The 15,256-nt window shown below is 42.4% G+C and overlaps 1 protein-coding gene across 1 annotated transcript; it reads left to right on the top strand.

The window, feature by feature from the left end:
- The first annotated feature begins 1,500 nt into the window (after nucleotides 1-1,500).
- On the top strand, nucleotides 1,501-12,750 carry GTF3C6 (general transcription factor IIIC subunit 6). The gene is made up of 6 exons (XM_027972368.2): nucleotides 1,501-1,642; nucleotides 1,990-2,070; nucleotides 5,554-5,617; nucleotides 5,712-5,756; nucleotides 8,120-8,233; nucleotides 11,300-12,750. Exons 1-6 carry the CDS (start codon nucleotides 1,514-1,516, stop codon nucleotides 11,599-11,601), a joined length of 735 nt encoding a protein of 244 aa, XP_027828169.1. The 5' UTR covers nucleotides 1,501-1,513; the 3' UTR covers nucleotides 11,602-12,750.
- The last annotated feature ends 2,506 nt before the right edge of the window (nucleotides 12,751-15,256 follow it).

The following is a 15,256-nucleotide window of genomic DNA, read 5'->3' as shown; positions in this document are numbered from 1 at the left end:
AAATTCCCTGAAAAAATTTTTTTAAGTTATAATACTCTAAATTTGTATACATTATTACCATGACTAGACTAAATGCATATTAAGTGCTTAATATGTGCCAGACAATGGGCTAAATTCGTTTTACAGGTATTATCTCTTTTAATCCTCACAAAAACCAACTTGCCTAAAGCCTTGCAGTTAATAATGCAGCAAAATCAGACAAGTATCAGACCCTAACTCTCATACTCTATGGAGGTAGATCATCCTGTCTTTCTACAACGGTCATTTATTTTATAATCAGAAAAATCCATGAAGTTAGTTTTAGAAAAATCCTGTTTGAAACTTCACTTTACTTATTCTCGACTAACTACTAAGTCGCTTCAGTCGTGTCCGACTCTGTGTGACCCCATAGACAGCAGCTCACCAGGCTCCCCCGTCCCTGGGCTTCTCCAGGCAAGAACACTGGAGTGGGTTGCCATTGCCTTCTCCAATGCATGAAAGTGAAAAGTGAAAGTGAAGTCGCTCACTCAGTTGTGTCCAACCCTCAGCGACCCCATGGACTGCAGCCTTCCAGGCTCCTCCGTCCATGGGATTTTCCAGGCAAGAGTACTGGAGTGGGGTGCCATTGCCTTCTCCTACTTAGTCTCTGCTGCTGCTAAGTCGCTTCAGTCGTGTCCGACTCTGTACGACCCCATAGACGGCAGCCCACCAGACTTCCCCGTCCCTGGGATTCTCCGGGTAAGAACACTGGAGTGGGTTGCCATTTCCTTCTCCAATGCATTAAAGTGAAAAGTGAAAGTGAAGTCGCTCAGTCGTGTGCGACTCTTAGCGACCCCATGGACTGCGGCCCACCAGGCTCCTTCGTCTAGTACTCCCCAATTTCTGTCTCTTACAGCGCTTAGGGCAATCGGATCTCCATCTGCCATTCCTACATCTTTTTTGCGTGCTAAGTCGCTTCAATCGTGTCCCTCCTATGGGACCCTACGGACTGCAGCCCGCCAGGCTCCTCAGTCCTTGAATGGGTTGCCATGCCCGCCTCCAGAGTATCCTCCCAACCCAGGGATCGACCCCCTCCTACTGTATTGGCAGGCGGTATCTTTACCACTAGCGCCACCTGCGAAGCCTGCAGCTTTTGCAGGGTCCTGAAACCCAAGCTCACTTCTTAGCGCAGTGAAGTGTGCCCTTAGCTTGGCTCGGGGAGAACTTGAATTGAGGATGAGTGTTTACACAACATAAAGAATTTCTTTCAAAGCAATGTAGGATGGGGATACTCTAAGCCTCTCCATTCCCCTCGCGCACGGTGGCCTCTTTGCCTGCACCTTCTTGATCTCCTCTGCCTCGCTCGCCAGTGGGCTCGTCCCACCAGCGACGGGAGTCCGAGGGCTCCCTAGGTCGCCGAAGCTGCCCGACAGAGGCCAGAGTCCTGGCTCCAGCTCTCGGAGGGGAACAAGGAGGTCCACGTGGGCCCGGGGGCCGCCATCTCGCGTGCTGGCAGCAGCGGCGGGCGCAGCCGGAGCCGCTGCCCTTACTCAAGATGGCGGCCCTGGCGGGCGGGGCCCACGGTTCGCTGGCGGCGCAGAGGAGCGGCGGCATGGCGGCAGCTGCCAAGGAGCCGAGTTGGGTGGACTGGGACGAAGAGGAGGAAGAGGAGGAGGAGGAAACAGTGAGTGCCACGGTGGAAGCCCGCGCGGTGGTGGCGGGGGTGGAAGTGGCTGTGTGCGCGGCAGGGAGTCGAGGCGCGGCCCCGGGGCGCCTGGCGGGATTGTGCCCCCGAGCGCGCGGGGCGGAAAGCAGCTGCCCACAGCCCTGCGGGCCACGCGGACGTTCTAGAGGGAAGGAGGGAGGTTACCTTCGTTAACGGAGCGCGCTTCCTCTCCTTGAAAGCAGAACGTAATTTTCACGAAAGTGGAGTCGTTTCACTGCGAGTGTTTGTTTGGCTTTTCTCCTTAACTGCCTGCCTCTTCCTGCATTCTCACAGGCTAACGCGTTAACCCTTCTTTCTTCCACCAGGAGCAGTTGGTTATGGTGGAATTATCAGGAATTCTTGATTCAGACTTGCTCTCAAAATGTGAAAATAAATGCAAGATTTTGGTGAGTCTTGTAGAATTGGTGGGTTGTTGTAGGTTTTCTTAAATCTGAAACAAGAATGAATGGTGACATACCCATCCCCTTTAGTTGAGACAGTTCAGTTAAGTCGCTCAGTCGTGTCTTTTTGCGACCTCATGGACTGCAGCACGCCAGGCTTCTCTGTCCATCACCAGCTCCCAAACCTTACTCAAACTCATGTCCATTGTGGTGATGCCATCCAACCATCTCATCCTTTGTCGCTCCCTTCTCCGCCTGCTTTCAGTCTTTCCCAGCATCAGGGTCTTTTCAAATGAGTCAGTTCTTCGCATTAGGTGGCCAAAGTATTGGAGTTTCAGCTTCAGCATCAGTCTTTCCAGTGAATATTCAGGACTGAGTTCCTTTAGGATGAACTGGTTGGATCTTCTTGCTGTCCGAGGGACTCTCGCAGTCTTCTCCAATGCCACAATTCAAAAGCATCCCCTTAAAATAGATTAATTCCAGGTATACAGAGCAGTGAACCATTGGAGACAGTCACAGTACAGGGAGCTATGGGAGCAGCTGGGAGAAAGCTAATGCCCAACTTCTACAGCATTGTCGACTACAGAAAGATGCACAGCTTGAGAGTTGGGAGTTAAGTTTTTTGGGGCAAAATGAGAACTGCAGCCAGGGAGGCAGCATCTCTGATAGTTCTGAGAGACTGCTCCAAAGAGACAGTGGGGAAAGGTCAATATATAAGATTTTGGTGAAGGAGGAGTTCAGTACCATTAAGCACTCATATTACAAAATGTTTTCTGCTAGTCACAAGGATTTGATGTCACCATGAAGGGATTTAGTGCTTTTCCAGGTATGAGGAGATGCAAGGGTTCGGATCATAAAATCAGTTCCTGAAAAGATCTAACTATCTAAAGATCTGTCGCACCAGATTCCCTGGAGCACACAGTGCCTCACTGCACCCTGAGCTCTCTCCGGGTGCTGAAGGTCAGCAGCTGCAGCAGCACAGGGTTCCGTCTCCACAGGGGCAGGTGGCAGATGCCCTTGTTCAGTCATTGGCAGTGCTCTTGGCAGGTGCCAGTTTGTAGTTGACAGCATCAACAACGATGCCTGATGTCTGCATGTGTGGCTGGGAAGAGTTAAAGATTTGTGGGGAAGGGGGTGGCATTTTGAAATGGAAGATTAAATTTTGAAAAAAAAAATGCAGTGTTTTTGGACCTCCCTGGTTAAGAATCTGCCTTGCAATGCAGGGCTCAGGGGTACAGTTCTTGGTGCGGGGAACTAAGATCCCACATGCCCTGGGGCAGCTAAGTCTCAGTACCACGGCCACTGAAGCCCACAGGACGCAACTAAAGAGCCTCTGGGCTGCAACTACTGTGCCCACTCCAGGCAGGTGGGATCTTCGCTTCCTAACTGGGGATCTAACCTGTGCCCCCTGCAATGGAATTTTAACCACTGGACCACCAGGGAAATCCTTCTTTTCTTTTTTAAATTGAGAAATAATTGACATATAATATTATACTAGATTCCCTTGGGGGCTCAGTGGTAAAGAATCCACCTGCCAATGTAGGAGACCAGAGTTTGATCCTTGATCCAGGAAGATCCCACATGCCCCAGAGCAACTAAGCCCCCTGCGCCACAACTGCTGAGCCCAGTGCTTCCGAGCCCTCCAGCCACAGCTGCTGAAGCCTGAGTGCCGTAGAGCCCATGCTGTGCAGCAAGAGAAGCCACTGCAGTGAGAGGCTGGAGCACTGTGATTAGAGAGTAGCCCCAGCTCACTGCAATAGAGGAAAGCCCAGCACAGCCACACAGAAATAAATTATTATTTTGTAATATATAATTTTCATAAAAAATAAAATATTTTTTATAAAACTGACCTGGTCAGCTTTCATTCCAATCCCAAAGAAAGGCAGTGCCAAAGAATGTGCAAATTACCACACAGTTTTACTCATTTCATATGCTAGCAAAGTAATGCTCAAAATCCTTCAAGCTAGGCTTCAACAGTATGTGAACCACAAACTTCCAGATGTACAAGCTGGATTTAGAAAAGGAAGAGGAACCAGAGATCAAATTGCCAACATCCGTTGGATCATAGGAAAAGCGAGAGAATTCCAGAAGAGCATCTACTTCTGCTTCATTGACTAGGCTAAAGCCTTTGATTGTGTGGATCACAACAAGCTATGGAAAATTCTTCAAGAGATGGGAATACCAGACCACCTTACTTGCCTCCTTAGAAACCTGTATGCAGGTCAAGAAACAACAGTTTGCAACCAGATTGGGAAAGGAGTATGTCAAGGTTGTATATTGTCACCCTGCTTATTTAACTTACATGCAGAGTATATCATACGAAATGCCGGGCTGGATAAAGCAGAAGCTGGAATTAAGATTGCTGGGAGAAATATCAATACCCTCAGATACACAGATGATACCACACTTATGGCAGAAAGCGAAGAAGAACTAAAAAGCCTCTTGATGAAAGTGAAAGAGGAGAGTGAAAAGTTGGCTTAAAACTCAACATTCAAAAAACTAAGATCATGGCATCTGGTCCCATCACTTCATAGCAAATAGATGGGAAAACAATGAAAACAGTGACAGACTTTATTTTCTTGGGCTCCAAAATCACTGCAGCTGGTGACTGCAGCCATGAAATTAAAAGACGCTTGCTCCTTGGAAGAAAACCTATGACCAACCTAGACAGCATATTAAAAAGCAGAGACATTACTTTGCCTACCAAGGTCCATCTAGTCAAAGCTACGGTTTTTCCAGTAGTCATGTACGGATGTGAGAGATGGACAATAAAAAAGGCTGAATGCTGAAGAATTGAGCCTTCAAACTGTGGTGCTAGAGAAGACTCTTGAAAGTCTCTTGGACAGCAATGAGATCAAACCAGTTGATCCTAAAGGAAATCAACCCTGAATATTCACTGGAAGGACTGATGCTGAAGCTCCAATACTTTGGCCACTTGATGTGAAGAGCTGACTTATTGGGAAAGACCCTGCTGCTAGAAAGATTGAAGGCAGGAGGAGAAGGGGACGACAGAGGACAAGATCGTTGGATGGCATCACTGACTCAATGGACATGAGTATGAATAAACTCAGGGAGATGCTGAAAGACAGGGAAGCCTGGCGTGCTGCAGTCCATGGGGTCGCAAAGACTCAGACATGACTGAAGGATTGAACAACAATTTTTTTTTAAAATTATATTAGTTTCAGCTGTATGTTTTTAGTATTTGTATTATGAAGTGATCACCACAATGTCTAATTAACCCCCATCACTACGCATATAATTACAAATTTTTTTTTCTTCTGGTAATGACTTTGAAGATTTACTGTCTTAGCAACTTTCAGATATAAAGTACAGTACTATCTATAGTCACTGTGATGTTCTTAAACATCCCAGGACTTATTTATTTTATGACTGGAAGTTGGTATTATTTGAGCCCCTCTTCACCCATTTCCCCCACTCCCAAGGCTGTTTTTACTAATGATTTTTTAATGGTCCTATATTCTGTTGTAGGGAATTGATACTGAAAGGCCCATTCTGCAAGTGGACAGCTATGTCTTTGCTGGAGAGTATGAAGGTAGGAGGATGTCAGAGAGATGAAATTCCCTTTTTTTATATGCCTTTTGGAGAAAGCAGCTATTTCAACAAGTTGCCTTAATGTTTTTCTGCAGACACTGTTGGGACCTGTGTTATATTTGAAGAAAATGTTGAATATGGTAAGTGATTGCTATGCTGACTCAACTCTTTTTGTTGTGAAATATTTCAAACATACTTGTATATGATGGATATTAAAGTTAAACATCTCATGTACCCACTGTCTACCTGTGTCAAATCCTCCCTTTTGGCTAGGTAGTTAAAAAACATTCCAGGTGCATTTGAAGCCCCTGTGTATCCCTCTCCAAAATTACTCCCTTCTGTCTTCAGAGGTAATCACTTGTCTTCAGAGGTGATTACTCTCTTGAATTTGGTGTTTATCTTTCTTACACCTGATTTTATATTACATATGTATGTATCAGCAGACAATAAATAGCACTTTCTGGATACTTTCACACTTCATATAAATTGTAGCATTTGATAAATGTATCGTTCTATATCTTTTTTTCAATCAGATACGTTTTGAGATTTTTTTACATGCTTATATATATATATGTATATATAACTGTTTTCTCTGTTGCTGTTTGTGACTGTACTGCAGTTTTTTCTCCAATTAATGGACATGTTGGTTGCTTCCATTTTTATTAATAACTACTAAAATTTATTGAGTGCTTTCTGTATGTCAGGCACTGTTCTAAGTGTTCCATGTATAAATGTCCTGAATCCTCACCACAAGTCTATGAGGTAGAGGGCACTGTTATCTTCATTTTATATTTGAAGGAACTGAAGCACAGAGAGATAAAAACATGCTCAAGGTCATAGACCTAGAAGCAGAGCCAGGACTGGAACCAAGATGGTCTGCTCCAGAGCCTGTTTTCTTAATTATGCTTATTTACTCATCACAAAAATGTCTTGTGCATCTATGTAAAAATGCCTCTTGGGTATACACTTAGAAACGGAACTGTTAGATTGATAAGTGTGTGTAGTAGATTCAGCCATCTGAAATTAACAATTTGGGCTGAATATTGCCAGTTTTACATGGTTCAACTTAATAGGCACCACTGTGTTGCTCTCTAAAGTGTAGTATCAGTAGTCACACAGTGGCAGGATTTCAGCGTGCTTCACATCCTTAGCACAGAGTCTCATCCGTCATTCCCACCTACACCCACAGTTTTTATAAAGCTGTGACCCCAAGCAGCAGGTGGATAGCAATTTTTTTTTCTCAGCTTTCTCTCCTGACTGGGGATCTTCTCACTCCAGTCTGGCTTCAAGTAGTGTCTGACTTTTGTGCTTCATTTTGAGCGACAGAATTTTAGATCTCATTACCCAGTAAACCCAAATTCCCGACCCCGCTTTCCCACTTCAGGGCTGGCACCTAATAGACCTATTCAGTTCAGTTCAGTCGCTCAGTCGTGTCCGACTCTTTGCGACCCCATGAATTGCAGCACGCCAGGCCCCCCTGTCCATCACCAACTCCTGGAGTTCACTCAGACTCACGTCCATTGAGTCCGTGATGCCATCCAGCCATCTCATCCTCAGTCGTCCCCTTCTCCTCCTGCCCCCAATCCCTCCCAGCATCAGAGTCTTTTCCAAGGAGTCAACTCTTCGCACAAGGTGGCCAAAGTACTGGAGTTTCAGCTTTAGCATCATTCCTTCAAAAGAAATCCCAGGGCTGATCTCCTTCAGAGTGGACTGGTTGGATCTCCTTGCAGTCCAAGGGACTCTCAAGAGTCTTCTCCAACACCACAGTTCAAAAGCATCAATTCTTCGGCGCTCAGCCTTCTTCACAGTCCAACTCTTGCATCCATACATGACTACTGGAAAACCATAGCCTTGACTATACGGACCTTAGTCAGCAAAGTAATATCTCTGCTTTTGAATATGCTATCTAGGTTGATCATAACTTTTCTTCCAAGGAGTAAGCGTCTTTTAATTTCATGGCTATAGTCACCATCTGCAGTGATTTTGGAGCCCCCAAAATAAAGTCTGACACTGTTTCCACTGTTTCCCCATCTATTTCCCATGAAGTGCTGGGACCAGATGCCATGATCTTTGTTTTCTGAATGTTGAGCTTTAAGCCAACTTTTTCACTCTCCTCTTTCACTTTCATCAAGAGGCTTTTAGTTCCTCTTCACTTTCTGCCATAAGGGTGGTGTCATCTGCATATCTGAGGTTATTGATATTTCTCCCGGCAATCTTGACTCCAGCTTGTGTTTCTTCCAGTCCAGCGTTGTAGCTTTACTCTAACTTCGGGTTTCTGTCCCCTGTAGATGTGTGTTGTCTTTGAGTTCATTTGTATCTTCAGTTCTTAAGTATTTAATCTATTACTTCTCTGTGGCTGGAGCAGGAGGAATGAGTTAAATCTTGAACTTAACTGCATTATCTTGATAGGAAGTAGTTTAGCTCTCTAAACTGGAACCATTGAGGCTTAACACGATTATTTGATGCCATCAAGCAGTATAATAGTGTTCATTTTGTATTTTAGTGGATGCAGAAGGCAGTAACAAAACCGTGCTAAAATATAAATGCCACACAATGAAGAAGCTCAGCATGACAAGGACTCTTCTGACGGAAAAGAAGGAAGGAGAAGAAAACATAGGTTAGTTCACTTATTTCTCTGAAAATAGATGATTCAGTATTGGCTTTATGACACATTGTTGCCAGGATGTTCTTTGTACTTCATAATAATAACTATGTGTAATAGGTTAAGTATGTGCAAATTGAGAGCTCTCTATAAAAAGTACCAAAGATAGATTTTAAAATTTAGTTGAATTCTCATATAGCTGGGGGCACTGGAGATACATGAGAAATTTTTATCTGCTTTGCATTGGAAATGATTGTGAGGAGTTTGTCAAGCAACTTGACATGATTTCAACCCCAAGGAATTCAGCAGCCACTCCTCTCCCCACCATTAAAACTTTGTAAGTGCAAAAGATACGATGGTAGCAGTTCTTGACCCCCGCAGCATCTCCTGAGCTTTGGGGAGATGCAGTGACCTTCCCCAAGATGCTCACGGCTGGAAGAAGCTGGCTTTATATGTGAGGGAGGGACTCTAAGACCACAGTTGTTAATCTGAAGTCTAGTTCTTAATAAACACCCAGTTAGCCTTCTCCAGTTGCTAGTCATCCAACACTAGAGACTTTATGGGTGTTTCTTGCACCTGTAGCAGGCACATGTTTGCAGAGATGGACAAATAACCACTTGATGGTTTAAAAGCCCATTGTTCACCACACCAACCTCTTTCTGATGCCGTGGGAATTTGGAACATGGTCAAAATAAATGTGTTTGTCCACCAAAAACAAGACTTATTGCTCAAAGACATATTTGAAACACTAGTAAATAAGACCCTAATGATGAATATTTGTGGCTTGATTTATTGTAAAGAATAAATATTTGAATGTACATTCATCATCTAGAAATTTATACCAGCTACACATAACTGTATAACAAATCTCTGTTCTTACATATTCCACAACTATCTTTTTTTTTAGGCACTTTGAAAATAATAGGAAGGAGGCACTTGAAGTTCTAGAATGAACTTGAAAGGCAGATACATATCAGATGGCTTAACTATCATTTAAATATTCTTCTTAAAGGAAGTTACAGAATTCGCTCTAGTCTTTTAATAATCTAATAGATCTTCGGGAGAATCTGGGTGCATCTTTTTATTTATTCATTAGCTTTGTACGGGTTTCCTGTAGTTGCAGCAAGCAGGGCTACTCTTTTTCGCAGTACACAGGCTTCTCATCGCTGTGGCTGCTCTTGTTGTGGAGCACAGGATCTAGGCACATGGGCTTCAATAGTTGCAGCACACAGACTCAGTAGTTGTGGCTTATGGGCTTAGTTGCTCCCACAGCATATGGAATCTTCCCAAACCAGGGATCGAACCTGTGTCCCCTGCATTTGAAGGCAGATTCTTATCCACTATGCCACCAGGGAAGTGCAAAATTTGGGTGTATTTTAATCAAATAAATTAGCAACCAACCATTCAAGGCTGTACTGGTTATCTATTGCTGCATAAAAAGTGGCCCCTAAACTTAATGGCTTAAAACAACAGCAGCAGAAGCAGTGTCTCCCATGGTTTCTATGAATCAGGAATTGGGAAACAGCTTATTAGCTAGGTGGTCTGGCTTGGGTCTCTCATGAGGTTGCAGTCATTTTGTTGACTGGGCTATAGTCATCTGAAGACATGAGTAGGGCTGGAAAGATCTAACTGTAGGATGGCTCACTCACATGGCTAGTGCGTTTGTGCTGGAGGCGCCACTGCCTTGCCCTCCTCACACTACTGGTTTGAGTGCCCTTTGACACAGCAGCTGGCTTTCCCAGACCAAGTGATTTTTAAGACCAAAGTAGAAGCCACAATGTCTTTTATGAACTAGCCTTCGAAGTCACATTCTGTCATTTCTTTGATATCCTATCTGTGTGGGAGGGGACGACACAGGGGTATGCGTGTCAGGCAGGTGAGGGTCATTGGGGACCATCTTGGATGCCAGCAGAACAAAGTAGACAGGAGGTGTAGTCCTTATTTTCTAGGAGCTTGTACTCTAAAGTAAATCACATTTAGACAGACATGGATGTCTATGGTCCGACACCCATTTCTCTCAACTTAGTTAGCTGTTATGTGCCAAGTATTATGCTAAATAACAGAGAAGGCTTTAGGGTGGCTTTAAGATTTTGAACTTGATGACTAAAAAGAATTTTTTTTTTTAGAATAATGTTATTCTGTATGTTTAGAATAATGTTATTGGAAGCAAAAAATAAGTTTGTTTTTTTTTTCAATAGAAGTCAATAGTTGAAGCTGAGCTGGAGGGAAAGGACTAATCGAGTTTTGAAAGAGGGAGACTTGATAGAGAAAAGATATGGGGTCAACAGTAAGGATGTTTCAACAAACAGCTGCAGAAGAGTTAGTTTATGGTGGGGTATAGGACAGATGGATGCTCAAACAGGGTGACAAGATAGGTTGGGATATCTTACAGATACCTAATGGAACTTTGACAGTGACAGTAAACAGCTTGGGTTATAGGAATTAAGTATCTATGAAAATACTTGGCTTTCTGAAAGGGTCAAAAGGATAAGAGAAAAAAAATGGCTAGCATTATTGAAGCAATTCTTGATTATGGGTGTTCATTGAGGGATTAGGGCTTTGACTGTAGGTATGAAAAGGAACAAACATTTTTTTCAAGGATTTTTTTGGAGAGGTATTTTATTTCGGAGAGGTTTTTTATTTCACAATTGGATTCTTCAATTTAAAATGACACATAAATGTTGACTTGGAAGACGATAGAGTGGTATCATCCACCGTATTTGAAAGCTGACTGAATAAGAAGAAAATTGTAGGGAAGTGACAATTTTCTTCTAGACAAGAGATGGCAGTGGAAGATCAGTTATCTCTCAGAATGAGCTGGGAACTGGACTCTGGAGAAAGGGCTTAGAATAGTAGTGATTTTCATAATGCATACCTTATAGGCTTTCCAAGGTCTCCATGTAAGATGAAAATTACACGTTTGTTATCAGTTGGTTCAGGCACCATGTTCCTTTCTTTAAGTTGGGGTTTTATTTTGATAAATATTCATATGAACATTTAAATTAAAAATATTTGTAAGTAACTAAAATTCCTTTCTCATATTTCTTGGTTTCTCACCCCACCCACACCCTCCCCTATTAGGTGGTGTGGAATGGCTGCAAATCAAGGAGAATGATTTCTCCTATAGACCCAACATGATTTGTAATTTTCTGCATCAACATGAAGAGGATGAAGCTGTAGCTTCAGATCCAGATAAATCTTTGGAGTTGGAAGAGCATGAGACTCAAATGAAAGATAATTCAAACCTGATTTATGAACAGGAGAAACCACCGAACTTGGAAATAGAGGATTCTGGCCCTCTTATTGATATCCCTTCTTTTGAGACAGAAGGGTCTGTTTTTATGGATACCCAAGAAACTGCCTTAGAAATCACTCCTAGATGAAATGTTTCTCATAATAACTAGTCATGAACTTTTTATAGAATTTTTATATAAAATAATTGACTTTGTAGTTCACAATTTTAATTTTTGTTAGCTATATACACATTTCAGTTTCTAGTAGTTTAATATACTAGAATCATTAAGGACCAAATATATGAGTTTTTAAAAATGTGGTTTCAAGGACTATAGGGACCATTCTGTGATGAGTCCTTTAAAATGGAGGTTTTACTAAGGTAAGTGCATAAGTTTCTATTGCAGCCATTGCAAATTACCACATTTAATGGCTTATGTGTATTAAGCTACAGAAGTGTATTGTAGGTCAGCTGTTTGAGATGGGTCTCACCTGGGCTAAAATCAAGGTATTTGTAGAACTTCTCTTCTGGAGGTGGGATGGGGGACTCCATTTCCTTGCTCATTCAGTTGTTTACAGAATTCAGTTCTTTGCAATTGAAGGATCATGGTCCCATTTGCTTGCTGTTGGCCGAGAGCCATTCCCATATTCCAGAGGCTGGCTGCGTTCCTTGACTCATAGCCCCTTCTCTTCAAAGCCAACCATGGTCAAGTTCTTCTCAGGCCTTGACTCTCTCCTGCTACTTCTGTCATCCTATTGATGTTAGACCCTTCTGTCTTTTATTTGATTACATTGGGCACATCTGGCTGACTTCCCTATTTTAAGGTCTGTAACTTAATTCCATCTGAAAAGTCCATTTTGCCATGTAATTTAAACAAGCATAACACTGAAAATTATGGCATGAAAATATTTGCGGTGGGGGGGAGGACATCTTCCAGTCTACCAAGATCAATATTACAATTCTGAGAACAGAAGAATTCAGAAGTGCTTAAGGGTGAAGGTACAGTTCCTGATATTCCAGCTGTAATTTCACTCCTTTCCTACTGAAGAAAGATGACTGGAATTCAGCTGTAACAGTCATTTTACTACAGTGATACAACATTGTAAAGCCATTATCCTCCAATTAAAAATTAAGTATTACAGTGATAAGCTAGATCTGCTCTAACTAGTATTTTTTTAAGTAAATTATTCACAAACTTTGATACAGGTTGATCTATATGAAATTACCAGTATTTGTTTCTGACTGTATAACCCAGCCATTTTATATGGTTTATGCTGGAATAAAACACACCTCACATTAATTATATCTCATAGTGCTCTGTGATGACCTAGAGATGTGGGATGGGAGAGTGGGAGGGAGGCTCAGGATGGAGGGGGATCATGTATGCTTATGGCTGGTTCACGTTGTGTGGCAGAAACCAGCACAGTGTTGTAAAGCAAGTATCCTCCCATTAAAAATTTTAAAAAATTATACCTCTCAACTGTTGGAGGTACAACTTTGTTTTGACAGATTAGAAAATTAATGTTCTAGGATGAGAAAATTTTTCCTTCCATAAGTTTTGTAACTTTTTTCCTATTTAATTGGAAAACAACATACCCTGATTAAAAGTATTTCCAAACCATAAGCATGTATATCCTCCCAATTTTTATATGACTTTAGTCTCAGCTTTCCTTTAATCAGAAACATTTTTTTCTACCATATGTATGTGGAGAGACTGCTAATTACTTGCCCCAATATCTGGTCTTCTTTTTCTCTTTGTAACAGAATCCCAGAATTTATTCAGGTGGGAGAAGGCAATGGCAACCCACTCCAGTACTCTTGCCTGGAAAATCCCATGGGAGGAGCTTGGGAGGCTGCAGTCCATGGGGTCGCTAAGAGTCGGACACGACTGAGCAGCTTCACTTTCCCTTTTCACTTTCATGCACTGGAGAAGGAAATGGCAACCCGCTCCAGTGTTCTTGCCTGGAGAATCCCAGAGATGGGGGAGCCTGGTGGGCTGCCGTCTGTGGGGTCGCACAGAGTCGGACACAACTGAAGCGACTTAGCGGCAGCAGCAGCAGCAGTGTGCGCAGCTTTCCTTGTGTATATGAAAGTGGCCCTATTTTCTAGATATTAGTTCTTCCAAGCTTGATCTATAGATTCAATGCAGTCCCAACAAAACTACAGCAAGTTTTCTATGGACATTGTCAAACTGACTCTAAAGTTTATTTGGAGAGGCCAACTCTCAGAATAGCCAATACAATGTTAAAGAATATAGTAGGACTTCAAGACTTACTGTAAAAACTGTAGTAATATAGACAGTGGAAATTGCTGAAAGAATAGACAAATAAGTCAAAGGAACAGCATAGAGAGGCCAGAAATAGACACAGTCAACTGATCTTAGATTAGGGAACAAAGGCAATACAATGAAGCAAAGAGAGTCTTTTCAATAAACGGTGCTGGGACAACTGGACATCCACATGCAAAAGAATGAAGTGGGACCCCTCCCCAGTCTCATATTACATACAAAGACTTACTCAAAATGGACCAACAGGGACTTCCCTAGTGGTCCAGTGGTTGAGACTCCCTGCTCCCAATGCAGGGGGCCCAAGTTTGATCCCAGATCAGGGAACTAGATCCTACATGTCATGGATCCCACATGCTGCAACCAAAGATCCCAAGTGCGGCAGCTAAGACCTGGTGCAGCCTAATACATACATTTTTTAATATATAATTGTTTTTAAAAAAATGGATTAATCGCTTAAATAAATGTAAGGGCTAAAGTTATAAAACTTTGGAGAAAATATAGGTATAAATCTTTTATTATGTTGGATTAGGAAATGGTCTTTTAGATAAAACATGAAAAGTGGAAGCAACAAAAGAAAAAATGACACATTGGACTTCATCAAAATTGAACTTTTTCAATTCGAAGGACATTAGAAAAAAAGATCAATTGGAGAAAATATTTGCAAATTATCCATCAGATAAGGGACTTGTATCTAGAATTTATGAGAAACTATTGCAACTCAATAAAAAGACAAAGGATCTGAGCATTTTTCTGGAAGAAGATATGGTTAATCAACCTATGAAAAGATGCTCAAAATCACTTGTCATCAGGGTAATGCAAATGAAAACCACAATGAGCTACCACTTTATACCCACTAGGTAGGATGGCTTGATGAAAAAAGATGAACAATAGCAAATTTTGGAGATAAGTGGAGAAGTTGGAACCTGTGGTTAATAGAATAATGCTTTCCCCAAAACATGTCCACGCTCTAAATGTAGGGATCTGTGAATATGTTACGTACTTGGCCAAAGGGAATTTGCTATATGATTAGGTTAAGGATTTTGAGATGGGGGATATAATTGTGGATTATCCAAGTGGGCCACATGTAATTGCAAGAGTTTTATAAGAGGGAGTCAAACAAATAACAGAGAAAATGCCAGTAGAAACAGAAGTTCAGGTGATGCCTTTTCAAGATAGAGGAATACCAAGAAATGCAAACAGCTTATAGAACCTGGAAAGGTAAAGATTCTCCCTCCAGTCTTTAGGGGGAATGGAGCCCCACTGACAATTTTAGACCTGTAAAATTAGGCTTCTGGTTTCTAGAGGTCTCAGTTCAGTCGCTCAGTAGTGTCCAACTCTTTGCCACCCCATGGACTGCAGCATGCCAGGCTTCCCTGTCCATCACCGACTCCTGGAACTTGCTCAAACTCATGTGTATCAAGTTGGTGATGCTATCCAACCATCCCATCCTCAGTCGTCTCCTCTTCCCACCTTCAATCTGTCCCAGCATCAGGGTCTTTTCCAGTGAGTCAGTTCTTTG

Source organism: Ovis aries, chromosome 8 (genome assembly GCF_016772045.2).
Source record: "Ovis aries strain OAR_USU_Benz2616 breed Rambouillet chromosome 8, ARS-UI_Ramb_v3.0, whole genome shotgun sequence".
NCBI classification, from domain to species: Eukaryota; Metazoa; Chordata; class Mammalia; order Artiodactyla; family Bovidae; genus Ovis; species Ovis aries.
Note: the sequence above shows the minus strand (reverse complement) of the source record. Positions and strands in the feature narration are given on the sequence as shown.